At 46.3% G+C, this 22480-nt stretch overlaps 1 protein-coding gene across 4 annotated transcripts in view; it reads left to right on the plus strand.

Moving 5' to 3' along the window:
* BIRC6 (baculoviral IAP repeat containing 6) overlaps nt 1-22480 on the plus strand; it is a 1722273-nt gene that overhangs the window by 1429818 nt on the left and 269975 nt on the right. For all 4 annotated transcript variants that reach the window (XM_069234691.1, XM_069234693.1, XM_069234692.1 and 1 more), the window contains one exon: nt 7793-8010. In XM_069234691.1, the coding sequence (XP_069090792.1) occupies nt 7793-8010 (218 nt within the window). The remainder of the gene's footprint in view (nt 1-7792; nt 8011-22480) is intronic.

Below are 22480 nucleotides of genomic sequence, written 5' to 3' on the forward strand. Positions count from 1 at the left end.
TGCACTCATGTGAAATGCAATACTTAACATGGAAAGTTGCATTTCTAATTGCCATCACATCTCTAAGAAGAGTAAGTGAGATTCAAGCATTTACCATACAAGAACCATTTATTCAAATACACAAGCATAAAGTAGTTCTACGGACAAATCCTAAATTTTTACCAAAAGTCAGATCACCGTTCCACTTGAATCAAACAGTAGAATTACCAGTGTTCTTCCCACAGCCAGATTCTGTAGCTGAAAGAGCACTACATACATTAGACATCAAAAGAGCGTTAATGTACTACATTGACAGAAGAAAACAAATTCGGAAAACAAAACAATTATTTGTTGCTTTCCAAAAACCTCATGCAGGAAATCCGATTTCCAAACAAGGCATTGCTAGATGGATAGTTAAATGCATTCAAACTTGCTATCTCAAAGCAAAAAGAGAACTGCCTATTACACCAAAGGCACACTCGACTAGAAAGAAAGGTGCTACCATGGCCTTTCTAGGAAATATTCCTATGACTGAAATATGTAAGGCAGCCACATGGTCTATGCCTCATACGTTTACCAAACACTACTGTGTGGATGTGTTAACAGCACAACAAGCCACAGTAGGCCAAGCAGTATTATGAACTTTGTTTCAAACAACTTCAACTCCTACAGGCTGAACCACCGCTTTTGGGGAGATAACTGCTTACTAGTCTATGCACAGCATGTGTATCTGCAGCTACACATGCCATCGAACGGAAAATGTCACTTACCCAGTGTACATCCGTTCGTGGCATGAGTCGCTGCAGATTCTCATGCGCCCACCCGCCTCCCCGGGAGCCTGTAGCCGTTTCGAAGTTGATCTTGAACATTTGCCAATTTGTAAATATAACACTTTAAACTACATTATGTACATACATATTCACTCCATTGCATGGGCACTATTACTATAATACACAACTCCTACCTCACCCTCTGAGGGGAAAACAATCTAAGATGGAGTCGACGCCCATGCGCAATGGAGCCGAAAGGGGAGGAGTCCCTCGATCTCGTGACTCGAAATGACTTCTTCGAAGAAAAACAACTTGTAACACTCCGAGCCCAACACTAGATGGCGGGATGTGCACAGCATGTGAATCTGCAGCGACTCATGCCACGAACAGATGTACACTGGGTAAGTGACATTTTCCATACATAGATATATATATATATATATAGCACTCTGAATCTTGTTTTGCATTTATATTGTAAAATACTAATTTCTAAACGATGGCGCAGTACTGTGAAAAACTGAAAGTAGTAAACTTTGCCACGCCACCATAAGGCTTTAAAATTGCGTATTGTATATGAATTGCACAGGTTGTTCTTGTGGAGTCAGGAGTTTTGTATTTAATTCCTCGTACTAAATTAGACAGTGTGAGTTTGGGGGCCATCTTGGCTCAACCTATTTAGACAGTGAAGGGAATACAATTCTGCTCCCCATGACTTATGTTCCTGAATGAAAGCATTAAGTTAATATGTTAGCTCTGTTAGAGACAGGTAGCTACCAGCATGGTTACTTTGGGGGCAAAGACCTGACTCTAATGATCATTTATAATATTTGGTGGTCAGATTGCCTACACAGGGTCTAATATTGTCTTCCAGATGAAAGAAGCCTGAACTACAAAGCCTTCAACCACCAAATTTTGCTTTTTTAAATCACAGAATTAGTAGCCTGATGGAAGAAAAGGTTAGGGAGTGATTTTGTACGTATTATTGAATCTTGTCGGTATGTGCACTAGAGCCCTTGTGGTCCTGGGAGGACTCTGAACAGGAAGTATGCAATGGAAGAGAGGTGTTAAGGTGTGGTTAACAGAATGTATGATGTAATGCACAGTACGTTAGTGTATACTAATGAATAAAGTAACGTTTGAACGCAGCTCCCATGTGGCTTCGTTCATGTGTATGCTCAAGGGCTGGGGAAGATGATACAACTGGTGACAAGTAGGGGATTTGTGCCCCTAGAAGACAAGAGTGCTCTCCCTGTGAGTTTGTAACGATATAGCAAACTGCTCATGCGTGCCACGTGTGCCCAAAATTGATCGAGTGGTATGTGACTGGCACGTGTGGCGTCAAAGCTCCGCTCCAGCCTATACACAGCCATGGAAGTGATAGGAGAACCTGCAAAGGAGTACATTTCAAAATGCCCACCAAAACTGCTGAGGAAGTGGTTGATAAAGATGCTGTGCATCAAATACAGAACGTTTATTTAAACGAAACAAGGAATAACAGTGGCATCAACAAGGTACGAAATACAAAAGGTACTAACCAGCATTGGTGATTAAAATACATGGCAGAGGAGGCTACAGCGGCAACCTGTGCTTGCATAATTTGTCGGTTCCACCCAGTGCAATGAAAGCTGTCTGAACAACACATATTTTCAATGGCAGCAGAAGGGAGCGTGAAATATAAATCAGCTGTGTTCCTAAAGCTACCACCGCCTTCTGAGAAGCAAAACATTGGTACCAGGTGGGCTGCATGGATTGAAACATTCGATTACTTTACAGATGCACTAGAGGAAGAAGATGACAAGATCATCAGATATTTAAAAATCCTTGCAAATGACAGATTGAAAGAAGTACTAAAGAAAATCTCACAGACTGATGTGAAATCATACCAAAAGGTAAAAAAGCTTTGGAGGTCAAGTTCAATCCAATGCCGAATGTTGATTATGAAAGGTATAACTTCAACCAAGCACAGCAATGGGTGGGTGAATCAAAGGATGAGATTGTTGAAAGTTTTAATGCACTTCTTAAACTCTGAAAGTTCTGCGACTTCACTGACAAAGAAGCCATGCGCTATAGAATTATTTGTGGCTGCTTTTCAGACTCTGCTAAAAGCCACACACTAAGTAAAACATAAAGTCTAGAAAAAATACTGATGGCTGCAACAGCAGAAGAATGGACAGATCGACAAGCTGCTGACATGGAAGCAGGAATGGCACACCATGAATCGGAATTGATAGTGAAAAGCAAGCACAGGTATAAACATGACACATGCATGTTGACGTCATCAAAGAACACAAAACTATGCTTCTGATGTGGATTTTCATTTCTCCATGAAAATAAATGTACCGCTATTGGACTAATTTGCAAAGGTTATGGAGGAGAGAACTACTTCATAACTGTGTGCTGGGCCAAAGAAAACTGGAATGCGTAACAACAGCAGGAGAAAATGACCACAAGAACGTTCCAGAAACCCTACCCACTAAGCCAAAAAGCAACAGCAGCTATGACAAATAGAAACCAGGCAAAATCATTTGTCATTGAGCTCATCCCAGAAAGGTTCTTCAACATCACTACCAAGCACCAGTAAAGAAGATGAATGTGCACCGATGACATCAACCAAAATGTGGCCTGCACATGTGGGGTTAGCTTCCTGTAAAGAGGATAATAATTTAAAGAAAGTTCACTAAAGAGAGCGGCAAATGTCATTTGGACACCATTTCAAAATCAAATTAGAGGTAAATGATTACCCAGTACCCTTTTCATAGACAGTGGTGCTTTGATTAACATCATGGCAATAAAAAAAAGTAATGGTCTATCCTCTGTGCCTTGCCTCACTCCCATCAGGTGCAAAAGTATATACCTGGGCTACCACTGCCATGCCAAGGGTCATTCTTAGCGACAATGCAATCCAAGAAGTCATTGGTGCAAGCAACTGTTCATTTCTATAGGGAACTTAAAGTGCTTGTTTACTCGGCTTTGCCACTGCTGCTGACTGATTGCCCTATACTTCAACCTCTGTGTCCAGTTGGAAGTTATGAGCCAATTCCGGTTGCAGTTCCATGGCCTGGGAAAATTCAAGAAAATGAAAGTACAGCTTCATTTCAATGAAGACAGTCACCTTGTGGCTCAGCGACACCACAGAGTTGCTTACCTTCTAAAAGAAGCTATAGAGAAAGAGTTGGAAGCCCTCCTAAAACATGGCATCATTGAATGCTCCACAGGCCCAACACCATGGGTTTCACCAGTAGTAGTAGTACTATAAAAGTACAGTAGCGGAGTAGTGCACATTTGCGTTGATATGCGCCAGGCAAACAAAGCCATTAAGAGGGCGAGAAATCCAAATCATGTTGGTTTCTTCAGGTTAAGAGACTGAGTCTTGGGGTATCTTAGACTAGATTTCAGGATGCTATGCGCTGAGTAATTTAGCCTGTTACACATGTGTTCAATTACAGTGGTGACATACTGGTTTTTGGGCGTACACAACAAGAACATGATAAAACCTTGACTGGTGTGCGCCAGATACTCACTGATGCAGGCCTCACTCTGAATGCCGCAAAGTGTGAATATCACTGGACTAAACTCTAATTTTTTGGACACCTGTTTTCTGATGGAGGATGACTCCAAATCCAGGCAATGTGCAAGCACTTTCAGCCGCTTGCTCCCCCCACCGCAAGTTACATACCAAAATAACAGGTGATGCAACCCCTGCGCTACACAGTGGACATCCAAATGCTCTGAGATACATTGTGGCTAATCGCAGACGAGGCCTGTCTGATACAGAACGTGCTTACTCTCAGCCAGAGAAGGAGAGTCTGACTGGTGTGGGCCTGCAAACACTTTCATGTATTCCTTTACGGAAATTGATTCACCATCATCATGGCCCACCAGGTGTTGCTTACAATTCTTGGCAACCTGAAGGCTAAAATGCCCCCTCGCCTAGAGAGGTAGGGGTTAAGACTTAAAGAATATGACTGCATAATTGTACACAAACCGGGAAATGATCCAAACTCTGCAGTCTTATTTTTCATGCATGCCACTGCATGGGCTCAGTTTAATATCCCAGACAGCTTGGGCCTATTTCAGCTTTAGTCTGCACTCCAGCACACCAACTGTGGAACAGGTCATTGCTGCGACCAAAGCAGAAAAAGACATGGAAGTAATCAAAGAACTAATTGCCAAGCAGTTGTGGAGGAGAAAGACCTGGCCCCTAGCCGAAGATGTTGAAGTTCAAGAATGTACAGGAGGAGTGATCATTTAAGCGAGAAACGCGATATTGGGAGGTTCAAAAATTCTTATATTTGGAAGCGTTTGACAGCATCTCTTCGAGCTAGCCCATGGAGGACTCCGTGGTGCTGTGGACACTAAAAGAGCACTAAGAAATAGAGTGTGTCCCCTGTGCTAGATACGAGGATGGAAAAGGATCTGAAGGCATGCCACATTTGCACCTATCACCCAAAGTGATTCAGCATCCAGTGACAATGTCTGATCTTCCTGCCCATGCTTTGGAGAGAGTTGCAATTTTGGACCTCTAAGAAATGGACACCATCTTGTGGTAGTATCAGACGAATATTCATATTTCATTTTGGTGGAACACATATCCTTGACAACACATGACAAAGTCATAGACAGCTTGATGCCATTTTTGTAAGTGGGGTATCCCTGAAATTCTCGGATCTCATAATGGCCCACCCTTTAACACAATACATTCAAAGAATTCCTCTTCCGTCTCAACATCAAACATCAAAAGAGTATGCTTCTCTGCAGCCAAGCCAATGGAGTTCAAGAGAGTCATTCAACAAGCATCCATGGAGGGAATCAACTCAACCCAAGCGATGTGTCAGGCCCTCCGGGCATATCGATAATTTTTTCACTCCACAACTGGTGAGAGTCCATCCACCTTGCTGTTGGGGAGAGCTATCAGAACAAACTTCCTCAATGGACACCTGATTGATCAGCTGAAACTGACCAGATTCGAGACACTGACACAGCTCGGAAGTCAATGTCACCATGCCCAAGAGACAGTTTTTGACAAAGGAGACTTGATATTGGTTAAGCAGATACATAGACTGAAAACTGACACTCCTTTCACTGCTGATCCTTTACAGGTTGTGGCACCTTGTGGCATGCAGAGGACATATGGTGATAGCACATCGTCCTGGACAATCAATCACTTCACATTTCTAACACCTACTGAGACACTCAGTCATCTTGAACCACCCGTGCTGGCAGAAAAGTGAGGGTGCTGCACCGATTATTCAAGAAAATGTGATCTTGGTGATGTTTACCACTTTTCATTTAACAAAGAGGGAAATGTAGCATCTCGAAGGTATGCGCTCTAGAGCCCTTTTGGTTCTGGACGGACTCTGAACAGGAAGTGCACAATCGAGAGGTCTTAAGGTCTGTTTACAGAATATGATATAATGCAGAGTACGTTAGTGTATGTCGATGAATAAAGTAACTTTTGAATGCAGCTCCCATGGGACGTGGTTCGTGTATATGCTCCCGGGCTGAGAAAGACATTACATGTATTAGAGAACTTAGTTTAAAATTATGGGTCCGGCCATAAAAAGCCCTGTGTAGTTTGCCGCAAGTTCTTAAAGATACTATATTTGAAGCCAGGCAGCCAAAGCAGGAAAACACATTAACTCTTTGTAAGGCTTTAATGTTGTGGAAAAACAAAACATTAGCTGATAGGAGATAGTATTTTGGGTATACTGTAGGCATGACAGATGTTTTTTTTCTGGAGGCTAAAGCAAATAAGGGATCCGTGATCCAGCCTCAGTGGAATAAAGTGTTGTCTACCAAGATATGATGAAACTTGGGTGGTGGTATAATTATCTAGAAATAATATCAGGGTGAAGTTTAGTGAGGCATCTAGTCTTTGATTCAGGGATAAGAGAGTGTTGTAGACGGACTGTAGCCATGTTTCCTGTGGGAGTTAACCATTTCGGGGTTAAGAACCTTAATTTAACCCATAATGTTGAGATTAAATTTGTCATTTTATTGAGGCATACTGTTTCATATACTGCCCTAGTTCCACTACAAAACCCATTTGGGTCCTTCTTGAATATTGGAAGAATATTAGCCATTGAGACATATTGATTTCAGTAGATTCATTTTCTGTGTGAAACAGATAATTACATTTTAAAGGAGTTGGATGAATGCCATAAATTATTAGGCAATGTAAAAATATTTAAGGGTCATTAGTGTCCAAAGCTGCTGAAATATCCCAAACAAAATCTTAACAAATCACTGTAGCCTTCTACAGCCTCCTAAGATGGCTCATCATAGTTTGGATTATTCTTGAGTCAGTTTTCCAAGTTGTTAAGGAATGTCTTTATATGCCTTATTTCATGATTAATCAAAACGCCTCATTAGGTAACTAATATGTTACCCGAATGAACCACTTCATTGTTGCATAATAAATTGCCTAGTTCTTAGGGTTATCGGACCTGCCCTGACGTCTTCCTACATATTTATATCTCTAGGTGTTAAACGTTTCACAAGTGTACATTGATTCTTTTATGTTTCATTGGTGGTTTATAAATTGTTCACACAAATATGTTTCATATAGCTAATGATACTAAAAAAGAAATCAAGAACAAAATAAATGTATCCATCATATACACGATTACTTTTTTTTTACGTTACTTAATATGTTCACTAATTTAGGCTTTGCATGCCTTTACAAATTTCACCCCTCACAAACGTTCACTGCAGTTTACCTAGAGCATCAGTACATTTTTCTGTGTTGTTCATGCTAAGTAGGTATGAAAGCAGCACAACACTAAAGTCATATCTTGGATACACAGTGGAGTGGTTCACTCAGGTCGGCCATTTTGAGTCTACCATTAATGTTGTGGGTTTGGTGTGTGCATGGATAAATTTGATATATTTATATAAATATTCAAGTTGCATCGCTTGGAAAGAAGCACTCTTTCACTAGATTTTATGTCTTCAGAAAATGTATCTTAAAATATGAGTGTTGTAATGTGCTCTAAATTGTAACTGAATCAAACATTCGTCTGACACGTTTTCCTGATATGTAGGTCATATACTTCAGTCTCCATCTGCAAACGTGCTTCCAACCCTCCCATTTCATGTGCTGCGCACCTTGTTCAGTACTACCCCACTGACTACAGATGATGGAGTACTTTTAAGGAGAATGGCCTTAGAAATTGGAGCAATGCACCTTCTTCTTGCCTGCCTATCTGCTCTCAGCCACCATGCTCCAAGAGTTCCAAATTCTGGTCTGAATCAGACAGAGGTAGGTTTATCTTGAAGTCATCTATCTGTTCGAATTCTGGCTTACCTTTGTCGTAAATCTCTCCAGTCTCTGCTTTCCTTTTTGGGAGTTACATATGTGTTTGTTGTAGTACTTTTTTCCTTAAAAAACGGCACAATTACCATGTTTCCATGTTATCCCCTCAAATGTCAATGGTTTATAAGTAACTAAAAGGCACAAGCATCTGTACATGCACACTCATGGCACTTGAACATACTCATTTTGTCAGCTCATTGCAACAGGTTTTATTACGCAGATGAAAATGTTTGGACTAAAAATGGGCTGTAATGCTTGAACATGAACTCCCTCCAAAGTGGTTCCGACTACAGTGCTCTGTAATGCCAAACAGTTGGTCTTCCTATAGGTGATAATGGCCTTTTTGATCCCACAGTGCATATTTATAGGTGTGTGGAGGTTTTCAGGTTAATGGAATACCTATAGCTTTTTCTGTGCCTCCTGACTCCCACAATGGAAACTGAAAGTCTCCCTGCATCTGTTTAATGGGTTCCCTTCCTAATGTCATAGAATAGCACCATCTAGTGGATAGTAACATAACTATTTGCTACAACTACATGATCTATTCTCCTGCCTTACCTCACAATAATCATTTCTTTCTTAGCTGAATAGAACTTACCTACATTGTACTACAGTGTACTTTTTTTTCTGTGCTGTGGCATTGAATCTTGTTATTATATGGCTGTGAGTGTGGGAAAGTTGTATTTTCTGCCGCATGACTTTTGGCCCAATGCCCCTGCAGCCAAATCATGACACACAATCCCAGGGTCTATATAGTGGTGTCTTTTTCTCAGATTTCCATTCTTACCTCAAATTTCATGGGGACTAGTCCCTCTTTAAATATACATCGTCTGTTCATTTCACTTGTCAGTCTCTAAAATGGAACTTATTGTTGTAAAGATGCTCATTGTAAATGTTGTTGAAATGTACCCTTCTCTTGATGAAATATAGAAGGTTCAGATAGATTGCTTCTGGTGGACACTTTTAACCATAGGTTCATCACTTTTAGAGTATCCCAGGTGAGCTACACTGGAGTTGGAAATTCTCCCAGACTCCTCTGCAGTGACAGGTGCCGCTGTGTGGCTCTGTGGCAATCTTGTACCATCCAGAAGCGGCTAAGCAGGGCTGCATATTGGTACCGGCCCGCTGTACTGACATCATTTCTTTTCTTTCCATGCCATTCAACGTGGATCCGAAACTGATCCTGGCGATTCAAAACCCCCCAAAATATTAAGGCAATGTGCTAAAGACGATGCCTTCCGTGAAGACGACTGGATTCAAACCATGCTGTAATTGCAAGAATCAGGTTTGGTTACAGGGCCTTACGACGTGTGCCTTTGGTGCCTGGGCTCTTGTCACAGCTTGAAGTAATTTAAGAAGTGATTTATCAGACACAAGAAGGCAATCAGAGAGCCGGAGGTGAAACTCTCCATTACCGAGCATAAGAGGATGTTGCAATCAAAATAGTGGTCTTGCTTCTGCTCCAAGTCACAGGGCCAGCCCCACACAAAGTTCTATTCTTGCCCGAAGTCTCAGGTAAGTCAATGTCATAAATGTGCCACAAGTGAAAGTTGGTTGTAACATAAGTGCAGGTTGGTTACAACACGCCCCAACTTCCCCAGGCCATCATTGACCCTGCTGCAAATTGTAGCCTTCAGGGAGAAAATGCTTCAGGTCTTAAAGACTGTTCCCGATCCCAAACCACCGACAGCCCACACCAGATCTTTGTCGCATTATGAGATTAAAGAGGCACAGTCAGTGGTCCTTCAACCAAACTGTCAACCTCCTCCATGAAGCTATTATCCCCAGAGTCTGACACGGTGCAAAGCCAACAAAACACTCCCTTTGACACGGACGATGAGAGGTGGATAATTGCTCTCCTGATTACACTAGTAAAGGACATTACCTCAACCTAAAAAATGCCTTTGTGGTAGATACCTCCCTCAAGAGAGACTTTAACTCGCCACCTGCTTGACCACTGAGTGAAAGCACCTCCTTTACAGCAGTGCACTTACTGACAGAGGTGCTAGATTTACAGCTGGCAACAGTTGAAAACAAAAACTAATATACTGACTGAAGTACTCCAACCTAGGCCATTTTCATCAGACCCACTTTTATCATTTAGTGGGGCACTTAAGACACCTTCATGGATACTTGGTCAAAACCAAACTCCATCCCTCCTTAAATGTGGTGTTCCTTCTAGGTGCTATGCTTTGTGGGACATAGTCAGCGAGATCTTGGCCGTTATCACAAAAGACCATGGAGTTTCTCTCGCACAATCGATTCAGGGTGGAGAGGATGCAGCAAAATGGTCTACTGTGCACTGGAATGGACACCAAATGTTTCATAGGCTGCACTATCACCACCAGTATGGTGCTGCAACTGCATGCTTGAAGGCGTGTACCATGATTTTCTAGGGACATCTAGGTGTCCATCGTTAACATGCCTTTTGATGAATCTGGATTTTTTGGTGAAAATGCTGTTTCTGTGTTTGAGCAGTTTAAAGATAGTCACACCAAAGCATGGTCTAAGGGGATGTTGTTGCAAGCCTGTCAAGTCCACCAGCTGTATAGAAAATGTAGCGGTTACTCCAGAAATATAGCTAACTAGTAATTTCAACTGTCGAAACCTTAAAGCAACTGGCTCATCATATTTGAGGCAGTAGATATGTCACTCCAGCAAGGACAGCTTTCATCTACTTCCACTCGCCTGCTGCAGCAGCACCCAATCCACTGTGATTGGCCCTTGCACGCTCACTAGTAGGGGGGAAGAAACCGACAATTCCTCCTCAGCTGGAAATCTAGCATATTAGACCGATGGGTTTTGCAGAGTGTTCAAAGAAACTATTCCATCCGTTTCATTTCTTCCTCACTTCATATCTCCTCCATGCCAGATAAAGTTTCAAGAGCTCACACCTCAGTGTTACCTTAGAAAGTCAGTCTCCTGCTGGCCAAGGGTTCCCTAGAATGAGTGCTGGAGTCTGAGAGGGTTACTACTCGCACTACTTTCTCATGCTGAACAAGGACAGAGGCTTAGGCCTATACTTGACCTTCAGACATTGAATGCCTTTCTGAGAAAGAACAAATGTAAAATGCTTACTCTGACACATATATTTTCTGATGTGGATCCTTGGGCCTGTATGTTGTCTTTGGGCTTAAAGGATACAAATTTGATTTTTCCCACTCTGCAGTTCCACAGTTGCTATCTGCTGTTCAAAATGGGATAGGAACACTTCCTGTTTGCCATGTTGCCCTTCAGCTTTACCTTGATCCTCGGTTTTTCACAAAAGTGATGTAGCGGTCACATCTTGCCTTCAGAGGTTGTAGACAATTGTATTCCCATATCTTGAAGACTAGGTGCTTAGTGAGGGGTAAAGAGAGTCAGTCGCAGAACATCTCCGGACGATGGCTGCTCTCAAAATTTCCTTAGGGTTTTTCATCAACAAGCCTAAGTCCTATCTAAGCCGTATGCAGAGATTTTGCCTCATTACGACTGTCCTTTATAGATTGGTGTTTAAGGCCTTTCCAGCACCGCAGCAAGTTCAGGACATTCAGTATCTGATGGCAATATTTCGCGTCCTGGGTCTTGGTGAGGATGGTTCTGAGGCTTCTTGGGATCAGAGTCTCATCCGTCCTCCTTGTACTCTAAACCAGATGGCATATGCACTCATTGCAACCAGAGGTTTCAGAGGGCCCAGCATTAGGGCTGTCTCTCTGATTCCATCTGTGTGTTTCAGAAGATGGCTTGGTAACTTATGTGGTAGCAGACGAACCCCAAACCTAGCCTGCTGCAGGTCACTCTCCTTTCCCACCATTGACTTCACAGTTGTGACAGATGCTTTATTCCTGGTTTGGTGTTCGTGGGGGAGGGGTGTAATCTGGGAGAGGTGGAGATCAGATGCCATTGGTTTCCACCTCAATGAGGCCCAGCACAAGGGCTGTCTCTCTGATTCCATCTGTGTGTTTCAGAAGATGGCTTGGTAACTTATGTGGTAGCAGACGAACCCCAAACCTAGCCTGCTGCAGGTCACTCTCCTTTCCCACCATTGACTTCACAGTTGTGACAGATGCTTTATTCCTGGTTTGGTGTTCTGGGGGGTGGGTTGCCAAACCATATTAACGACCTGAAATGGGCTAGGAGAGTGCAGTTCCCAAAGCTCCTTAAAGTCAGGCTTCCTTCTTTGAAATCCATTTATACTGGGAGACATTTGCGGTCTGGTGTGGGATCTGTCATCTTTGTCCTCTTCAGGCCACACTTTTTAATGCATTGCTTTTGGCCCAGCAAGGCCTTGCAGCGGATACGGTTTAGGATTACTGTCAGCCCTTTCAGCTTGTTTATATTACCAGATAAGCCTTCACTTTTCAAATCTCCTGTTGTGATTTACTTTATGAAGGGGCTGACTTATATGTTTCCTCCAAAACCTTTTGTCACGCCACAGTGTGATTTGTATTTTGTCCTCATGAATATTACATTTGATGCAATGTATAAGTGCACCGTACGGTTCCTAACAGTCAAAATAGTCTTTCTTGTCGCAATCCCTTATGCTCATCACGTAAGTGAACTGCAGTCACTGTTGATGTAATATTCCCTAAAGCTGCGTTTCCCCAACATTTGGTCGTGAGCCGATTTCTGGTGGGTTACAAAAGAGCAATAGATAAAGATGCCTTTACATTTGTATTTATCTTGTCAAACTTGTGCTTCAAAGACACAGGTCTTTTGTCCGGCCATGTCTCCTCACAAGTTGCTGCTTATTCTCCTTAACTGGGAATTGATGGTTACTTTTGTTTCTCTGACAGTAAAGAGAAAGGAGTTTTTAAAGGAAACTATATGTTAGTCTTGCTTGGGTACAGGGAATGTGAAAGGAAATGAACTGATTTTTGTTTTGTAACACAATACAATTTAAATACCTGTAAATGAACTGTACATCCATTTCAGAATATATCAGCAGTTAGGAAAGCAAAATTGAAAGAATTTGTTTTTGTAATTCTAAAGTGTGGTGGAAAAAAATATTTTAATAGAATCAAAACAAATCATGATACTTTTACTTGGTGTTGGTAAAATTATTTATATATATATATATATGTATATATATATATATATATATTCACTGAAACCCAATAGCCATAATTATCATGTGTGTGATGTATAGTTTTATCAGTAAAACTGTGTAGCAAAGTCAGTGGGCATTTCAACGGAAAAACTGCTTTCAGTAAATGACAGTGCACTACCACACCATACTTTAGTAATACATTTGCAACAGCGTGCTCCAAAAGGGCCTACATACTACAGCCTTACCACTCTCCTGCTGAATACGTTTGGTACACTTTGTGTGAAGCTTGTATATATTCCAATCCCTATGACGTTCACCTAACTAGAACATCCCTTTAATCTGTTTTTTCTTTTCAGTTAACTCCCATGGTATTTCTTAACGTAAGTAATTTTATTTAATGCCAACCCCCACGGCCAAGTCCTTTGTCCACTGCCTTGTGATCACCCCGCTGGTGTCTAACTCCTGCTGCGCATCAGCCTTCCGAAGCAAGAGTTTGAGCGTAGAGTCTGGGCCCCAAACACCCACAGGGCGCAAAGTTGAATAAGGTGTCATTTTAATGCTTGGTGTTGGCTTTACTCCTTCAAAGGATACCACCAGACTACAAAAAAAAATCAGTGATAAGCCCTCGTCATATTACATTTGTGGGTGTCCTGGTGCCCACCCATGGACACCCACATCTTTATTTTTTCTGGATCTATTTTTCTGCAAGCTGGCACAATGGGCCACCCATCAACTAGCAATATTTGCCCTTGGCTTTTTTAATTGAAACTGGGGTGCTCACACTTGGCTCCCCACAGCATTATTTTTGGGAGGGGCTGCGGGAGAGACCAGGGCCCCCACAGCCCGTGGGCTCCTTGTAAGCACCCCCATGGGTTGCACATGAGCTGGTAATGTTTATTTATTTTTGGCTTTCAGGCAGGGAAAAGACGGTGTACTGGGGGTTGGGGTTCCTAGCGTACGGCCCCATGGGATAGTGTCCCCGATGTCATAGAATGGCTCTATGAGTAAGGCCATATGCCCCCTTCCTCATAGTCCAGGCCCTGCGTCCAACCCCTGCCACACACGGTTGGGTGATTACCGGGGGTTGGCAACACAGCCTTGAGTGGTTATATGGGGATGGCTGCAGAGCCTGGCCACACATGTGCCTTTGGCCATGTGTGGTTGAAAAACTCATAGAAATTCACTTTAAAAAAACGGTTACAGGGACGTTATTGTTAGGCTCACATTTCAAACGTAGATAACCGTAGAAATTCAGCTATTATAGTTAGTTATTTCAAGTAACTATAACTCGTGCCCTCGCCACTCACTCCTAGTTACCTCAGATATTACATCACTCATGACATCTTCTATGACTTCATTGACAATATCACTGTAACATTTGCAGTAAAATCATTGATGAGCAAACTTCCCGGCCTTCCCAAGCCATTACCCGGCCCAGGGACCCAATCCTCTGGAGCCTTAGACTATTTCGAGCAGATGCAGAGCAACCAGCCCCTCTCCCTGAGCCTCTCTGGCCTCCAGTGACCCCTCCCCTGGGGCCTACTTCTTTTTTATGGGGAGTGGGGCACGTGGCCCCTCTCTCTTAGCATCTATGTACCATGAAGATCCCCATCTTCCGGGCCTAAAGTGGGTTCCCCCCTGTGCCCACCGGACACCCACAACACAGAACGTTGCCGCCCACGCGAGGAGTCCATGGGCCCTCGTGGCCCGCCGGCTCCCCTGCCTGCACTCACCCTGAGTGCAGTGTGAGCCGGCATTGCTCCTGCCTGGTGTGAGCAGGTATTTATCCATGCTCCCACAAGAGTGCAGGCAGGGAAAGAAATATCTGCTCCACCTGGCCGGAGCATTTTTCCAGTTCCTGTCAGGAGGAGCAGACAAGTTTTCCCCTGCCCAGGCTATCTTCAAAACATAACCCCGGAGGTCTCATTATCTGATAGAGACTTCTAGTTGCAGATCCCTTACCTTAGAATTTCCACCAGGCACCATTCTGGTTCCAGAGATATTTCTTGAGCACTACCCCTGCGTGCCATCAAGTGGCATTGGTCGGCTCCGCGTCTGTAGTTGGCGTTGTGTGTGCCACATATGACATCACGGGACCTATATAGGCCCCGCCCTGGCATGTTGACTTCAGTTCTTTTCTTACTGTGCCAGCCAGCACAAATCAATTTTGACTGGTCTTTTTTCAACATTTTGTTGAAGATTTTTGAGTGGCTATACTCCTGGTGTATCGAGGATGTTGGGTTCAAACCCTGTGGATCCTGTCATCGGGTGATGTCCTTGACGGATCCGCAACCTTGTGTGCTTGTGTTGTTTGGAGTGCAACCATGACCCAAAGTCGGGCTTCCAGTGACGGGCCATGAATCTGAAAGCTTTCAGGGAGAGGTCCCTAAAGCTCATTGCAGCCCTGCGCTCAGCTCCTCGATGCGCTCGATCTTGGTTGAGAGGACGGTCGCGAGAACGGTCACGAAGCCCCATTCTTAATCGTCCCACCCAAAGTCCTCAGGATGGTTGGGTAAGTTAGGGCACACAAAGAAGTCGAAGAAGAAAAAGCGCTCTTCGACTTCACCCCATCCATTGGCTGGCAAAACGAGGGAAAAGGAGTGTCATTGTTCCAGGCCGCAATCAGTTTATATATAATTTATTTATTAAGCGCGCTACTCACCCATTAGGGTCTCAAAAGGCTTGTTTTGCGGCGTTTCCTGAACGTCAGGAGGTCCTGGGTCTGGCATAACTGGAGCGCTAGCGAGTTCCAGGTCTTGGCGGCGAGGTGTGAGAAGGATCTTCCTCCGGCAGTGGTGTGTCTGATGCGGGGATGGTGGCAAGGGCGAGGCTGGTGGAGTGGAGATGGCGTGCGGAGGTGTGGAAGGTGAGTCCGTCGTTGAGGTATGCGGGTCCTGTTTTGTAGAGGGCTTTGTGAGCGTGGGTCAGGAGCTTGAAGGTGATCCTCTTTGGTATGGGTAGCCAGTGCAGGTCTTTGAGGTGGGGGGAGATGTGATTGCGGCGTGGTACGTTGAGGATGAGGCAGGCGGTTGCATTCTGGATTCGTTGTAGCTTTGATTGCAGTTTGTCTGATGTTCCAGCATAGAGGGTGTTACCGTAGTCCAATCTACTGCTGACCAGGGCGTGGGTGACGGCTTTTCTGGTCTCGACGGGGATCCACTTCAAGATCTTACGGAGCATGCAGAGAATGTTGTTGCAGGAAGAGGAGACTGCGTTGACCTGCTGAGCCATGCTGAGGGTGGGGTCCAAGATGAAGCCTAGGTTGCGAGCATGGGTGGTGAGCGAGGGCGCGGTGCCTAGAGTCTTGGGCCACCAGGAGTCATTCCAAGCTGAAGGGTTGGGGCCGAAAATGAGGACCTCAGTTTTGTCTGTGTTGAGCTTGAGGCGGCTTGATTCCATTCAGCTGGAGATGGCGAGAAGTCCGTTATGGAGGTTGTTTTTTGCAGTAGTAGGGTCATTCGTGAGGGAGAGGATCAGCTGAGTGTCAACTGCGTATGATATGTTGATGTGGTGTGTTCGTGCGATGTTGGCGAGGGGGGCCATGTAGACATTGAAGAGCGTAGGGCTGAGTGAGGAACCCTGGGGGACGCCACAGATGATTCTGGAGGCTTTTGACTGGAATGGTGGAAGGCGGACTCTCTGGGTTCTGCCGGTAAGAAATTATGAGATCCAGTTGAGGGCTTTGTCGCGGATTCCGGTGTTGTAGAGACATTTATGTGGGGTGCAATGGCATACCGTGTCGAAAGCAGCGGAGAGGTCCAGCAGGATGAGTGCTGCGGTTTCACCTTTATCGAGCATGATCCTTATGTCATCCGTGGCAGCGATGAGTGTGGTCTCGGTGCTGTGATTTTTTTCTGAATCCGGATTGGGAGGTGTTGAGAGCTTTGCTGTCTTCTAGGAAACAGGAGATTTGGGCGTTGACGACTTTTTCAATGACCTTGGCTGGGAAAGGGAGGAGGGAGATCGCCCGATAGTTCTTCGGGTCATCCGGGTCTGCCTTGTGCTTCTTGACTTCTGTGTGTTTCCAGATTTCTGGGAAGTTGGCTGATTCAAAGGAGCTGTTGATGGTGTTGCAAAGGTGGGGAGCGATGATACTGCTTGCCTTGTTGAAAATGTGGTGGGGGCAGGGGTCCGCTGGGGATCCGGAGTGGATGGAGGCCATGGTGTGTGCGATGTCATCTTTGTTGGCGAGGGTCCAGGTGTGAAGGAGTTGGTGTTGGTGGGGGGGGGTCCTGTGTCAGGGCGTCCGGTTTGAGGGTATCTGTGGTCAGATTGGGATTGAAGCTGTTGTGGATTTCTTCTATCTTGCGGCGGAAATGGGTGGCGAGGGAGTTGCAGAACTCTTGCGTGGGGGGGGTTTCGCTGGAGCAGGTCCTGGGGTTTGAGAGGTCTCTGACGATGTGAAGAGTTCTTTACTGTTGTGGGCATTGTTATCTATGCAGTTTTTTAAATGGGCCCTTTTAGCAGTGCGGATCAGATGGTGATGCTTGCGGATGGACTCCTTGAGTGCGATGTGGTTGTGTTTGCTGGGATCCAGGCGGAGGGCCTTCTCTCTTTTTCGGCATTCTCGTTTGGAGATTTGTAAATCGGGTGTGAACCAGTTGGGTTTGTTGCTGTGCCAGGTGTTTGAGGGTTTTTTGAGCGGTGCGAGGGTGTTGGAACAGTCTGCTTACCAGCGGTGCAGGTTGGTGCGTTTTTGTCGGGGTGAGTGGTTGTAGGCGGTGTGGTCTGGGCGAGGGTGGAGATCAGTTCTTCTGTTGAGATTTTGCTCCATTTGCGTCGGGGGATTGTTTGCGGTGGTGGTGAGTAGCTGGTTTTTTATAGGAGAAGTGGATGCATTGGTAGGTAAGGTGACGAGTTATTTGAATCCGAGGTTGGCGAGGTTGTCCAGTAGGTGGTTGGTGTTGATGTCGTTGTTGTTATCAAGATGGAAGTTCAGATCGCCTAGGAGGGTGTCATCTACTGAGGTGAGGGCCTGGGCGCTAACGATGTCGGAGATGGTGTCGCAGAATTGGGCTCGGGGGTCCGGAGGTCTGTAGATCAGTGTTCCTTTGAGGGTGGTGTTGGCATTGACGTGGATGTTGAAGTGAAGGTGTTCAGCAGAGTTTAGTGTGTCGTGGGTGCTGGTAGAGACTTTGATGATGCTTTTGTGGACTATGGCAATTCCCCCTCCTGGCTTATTGGTGCGGTCTCTCCTGGTGATCTTGTAGCCTTCAGGGATGGCAATGGCAATGTCTGGTTCAGAGGCCTAGTTTGTCCAGGTTTCAGTGAGGAAGGCGATGTCCGGTAATAAGGAGGTCAGCAGGTCCCAAAGTTCGATAGTGTGTTTGTGGATGGAGCGAGTGTTGAGTAGGATGCAGTTGTTGGTGGGTCTGTCGTTGCTCTTTAGGGTGCAGGAGAAATGGCAGGCTTGGCAGGTGAAGGGTCCTTTGGTGGTCCTGGGAGAGGACTGGAAACAGGTGGCGGTGCGTCCTGTGTTTAGGGCATGGAGGTCTCTGGTGGAGTAACGGTGTCTGGTAGTGTGGGGGGGGCAAGGACCAGGGGGACTGGTGCTGGGTGCGGTCCAGGCGCGGATGGGCGCAGACTGGCTTGCCTCCGGTGTGCCAGTGTCGCACCCGCTGCGCGCAACCGCCATTAAGAAGGGAGGGAGGGAGGAGAAGCTGGGGGGTGGGAGGGGAACAGCGAAGTGGGGGGCGGGGGCGCAGGGAGGCAGCGGCGGGAAGTCTGAGGATCGGCTCGGAGAGCCGCTAGAGGAGCACACAAGAAGGCACAATAAAGCGAATACAATAAACAAAGGCACAAGTAAGGCACAAGTAAGGCACAAAGGCAAAAAAAGAGGCACAAATACGACACAATAAAAACAAAGGAAAAAGTCTCAATAATCCAGTAAACAAAGCGCAAGTCTAGGGACGCTTACCTGCAGCCCACTAGACACCAGGGATGAGACGCAGGCGGGAGCCTGCGGGTGGAGGAGGGCCTCGAACATGCGAACAGCAGCGTGGGCGGGGGACAGGGAACAAGGGCACAGCTAGGTGGTGCTGCGAGCGTGGGGGAGCGAGCTCTTGACCAAAAGTAGGTCGGAGGCCTTCATCTTAGAAGCCTGCGTCTGGGTCGACTTTGCGCCTCCTTGAATTTCTGAGAGTCGTAACTACTCCTGCTTAACTCTGTGAGTTCTATGAGGCCATGCGTCTTATATTTGGGCAATCTAACTCCGCTGGAGCGCCTTCAGAACCACGGAGTCAGCAGGGCCCGCTTCGGGGTATCTGGCTCCTGGGGGCATCCATGAATCTTTTCCTGGATCCGAAACAGTGTTGGTCGTACCGACTTGACCTTCCCCCGACGACAGCTCTGACGTTGATGCTCCGGTTGTCGCCTGTGCCTACAGTCGGTGTCCACCCCGTCCTCATTGCCGACTGCGACACGGAGCTGGACCAAACGTTGCACAGCGCTGATACCGACTTTGACAGGGACCTTGCTCCCTAGGTCGGGTCCTGACCCTTATTCCCTTGGTTTGGGGTACAATGAGGATTGGGATGGATTGCTGGACCCTTTGGAATACCAGCTAGAAGATCCCATGAACATGACATAGGTGCTTCAGGGTGGGGCTTCCACTTCTGAACCTCTTTTGCCCTTTAATGAAGCCCTCCTGATGTCCTGCTGGGGACCGGGCCCAAACCCAACACAGGGGCTCCTGTGAACAGGACAACTGCCCACCGCCTTAGACCAGCTCCAAATTACCCAGTGTTCCTAACACAACACCTGACCCCTGAGAGCTTGGCTATATAAGCCTCCCCGGGCACACTCCCTTCCACACCCCTGGATAGAAAATCCAAGAGGATGGATCAGCCTGAGAAGAAAGTGTTTTCTTCCTCCAGCCTGGCATTGCGGTCTGTTAACACAGCTTTCCTTTTGGGCCATTACACCCATTCTTTATGGGACAGGGTTGTGCTGGTGCTGCCACAGGTCTCGGTGGAGGCCCCAGCCATTTTCTCCCAAGCTGTTGCTGACTGGAGAGACGTGGCGAAGTTCACAGTATAATGTGGGCTGGATACGACCGACTCAGTCGGTAGATCAGTTGCATCGACGGTGGCCTTGAGGTGCCACACCTAATGGAGGATGTTTGGCTTTTTGGGGGATGTCCATTCCACCCTTGGTGACATGCCCTTGATGACATTCATCTCTTTGGAGACAAAGCAGACTCTGCACTCAAGTGCTTTAAGGAGTCCCAGGCTGCAGCCAGGTCCTTAGGCCTCGCAGCTGCCTCTCGCCCCACTCAGTCTGCTTTTCGACCCTTTCATGGCTATGGCGGGAGCACCCAACCACGTCCGTTCCCCTCTAGCCACCATGCCGCTCATGCTGCCAAACCTCGTGGTGGCCGGGATGTGGGATCTGACATGCTCATGGCTCAGGGAAACAGAAGTCCAGCCAGTCCATCGCCCCCCTCTACACCAGCCTTCAAACCTTCCTAGCCCCACACTTCACCAACAGAGACCAGTCGGAGGCAGGATTCACAATCACCTGCCTCGATGGCAGTCACATCAGACAAGTAGTTTTGCAAATGGTCCTAAGGGTCTACTTCTTCCCCTTTGAGACTACCTCTCCATCCATGCCACCATCCTACAGTCGCATGATGAAGGATCACTTGGCACTGCTCTGCAAAGAAGGTACATCTCTCTTGGCCAAGGGAGCCCAAGAGGGGGTCCTTGTGCCAGAAGTAGGTTGTTATTGTTACTCCTGCTACTTTCTGGTACCCAAAAAGGACAGGGGACTCTGCCCTAGCCTAGACCTCCAGTCGCTCAATCTCTTCCTCCGGAAGAAGTTGTTCAGAATGCTCACTCTGGCTCAGTTTCTATCTGCCCTGGACCCAGGCAACTCAATAGCACCATTGGACTTGCAGGACGCCTATTTCCATATTCCCGTCCTGCCTGCCCACAGACGTAGGTTGCGATTTACAGAAGGCCACAAGCATTTTCAGTTCACTGTGCTTCCCTTTGGCCTTTCCAGCGTCTGTGGGTGTTGACCAAGGTGATAGCTGTGGTCGCAGCTCATCTGCGCAGATAAGGGATTTCAGTCTTCCCCTATCTCGACTGCTGGCTTTTGAAGGTGAACTCACCCCAGGCTATCATCTCCCACCTACAAACTTCGGCAGACCTCCCGCAGTCGCTGGGGTTCACCATAAACGTGCCTAAGTCAAGCCTGACTCCCTCGCAGAAGCTCCCTTTCATTGGAGCTGTTTGGGACACAGTGCAGTTTTGAGCTTATCCTCCCAAGCGGCAAGTCCAAGATATTCCGGCTATGATACCAGTGTTTTAGCCTCTGTCCTCGATTTTAGTTAAACTGACTCTGAGGCTGCTGGGCCTCCTGCATCCTGTTGGTATCACATGCCAGATGGCTTTTGAGGGCTATGCAGTGGGACCTGAAGTTCTGGTGGGCGCAGCATCAGGGGAGTCTCTCTGACATGGTACAGATCTCTGAGGGAACTGCGCACAATATGCAGTGGTGGCTCTTGAACCGCAGTTGGGCTAGAGGAAGATCCTGCTCCCTTCCCCACCCAGATCTGTCACTCCTGGGATGGGATAACAACATGGTAAAGGCAGAGATCAGAGGCTTCTAGTCTCCAGCGGATTCCCAGCTCCATATCAATCTTATGGAGCTCAGGGTGATCGCACTAGCGTTGAAAGGATTTCTTCCCCCTCTCAAAGGTAAAGTAGTGCAGGTGTTCACTGACACCACCGCCATGTGGTACTGCAACAAGCAGGGTGGGGTGGGGTTGTTGACCCTTTGTCAGGAGGCTCTGCGCCTCTGGACATGGCTGGAACATCAGAGAATTTTCCTGAGTTCAACACTTGGCGAAGTCTCAACGCCAGAGCAGACAAACTCAACCTACAATGTCTAGTTGGTCACGAATAGAGTCTCTATCCAGAGTTGGTGCAAGGATTTTTCAGCAGCAGGGAGATCCTTCGTTAGATCTGTTCGCCTCTGCAAAGAACGCACAATGTCAGCAGTTTTGCGCGTTGGACGTTCCAAGGCGGCACTCACTTAGCAACGTTTTTGCATCTCGACAGGAGCTCAGGCTTCCTCTACGTCTTTCCGCCCATACCACTTCTTTCCAGAGGTCTCATGAAGATCAAAAATGACTGGGTCCAAGTAATCCTTGTGGCTCCGAACTGGGCATGAAGAGTTGTATCCTGAGCTATTGAACATGGCCATCGATCTTCAGATCAGACTGCCCCTTCGGTGGGATCTTCCGTCGCAGCGGGGGATGGTTCTCCACCTGAACCTGCCCAGTCTCTGCCTTCTTTGGTGGAGTTTGAGTTGACAGCTTTTGACCTTCCTCCTAAAGTCTGTAACATTATCTTGGCAGCCAGCCGTCCCTCCCCCAAAATG

This window comes from Pleurodeles waltl, chromosome 5, assembly GCF_031143425.1.
Source record: "Pleurodeles waltl isolate 20211129_DDA chromosome 5, aPleWal1.hap1.20221129, whole genome shotgun sequence".
NCBI classification, from domain to species: domain Eukaryota; kingdom Metazoa; phylum Chordata; class Amphibia; order Caudata; family Salamandridae; genus Pleurodeles; species Pleurodeles waltl.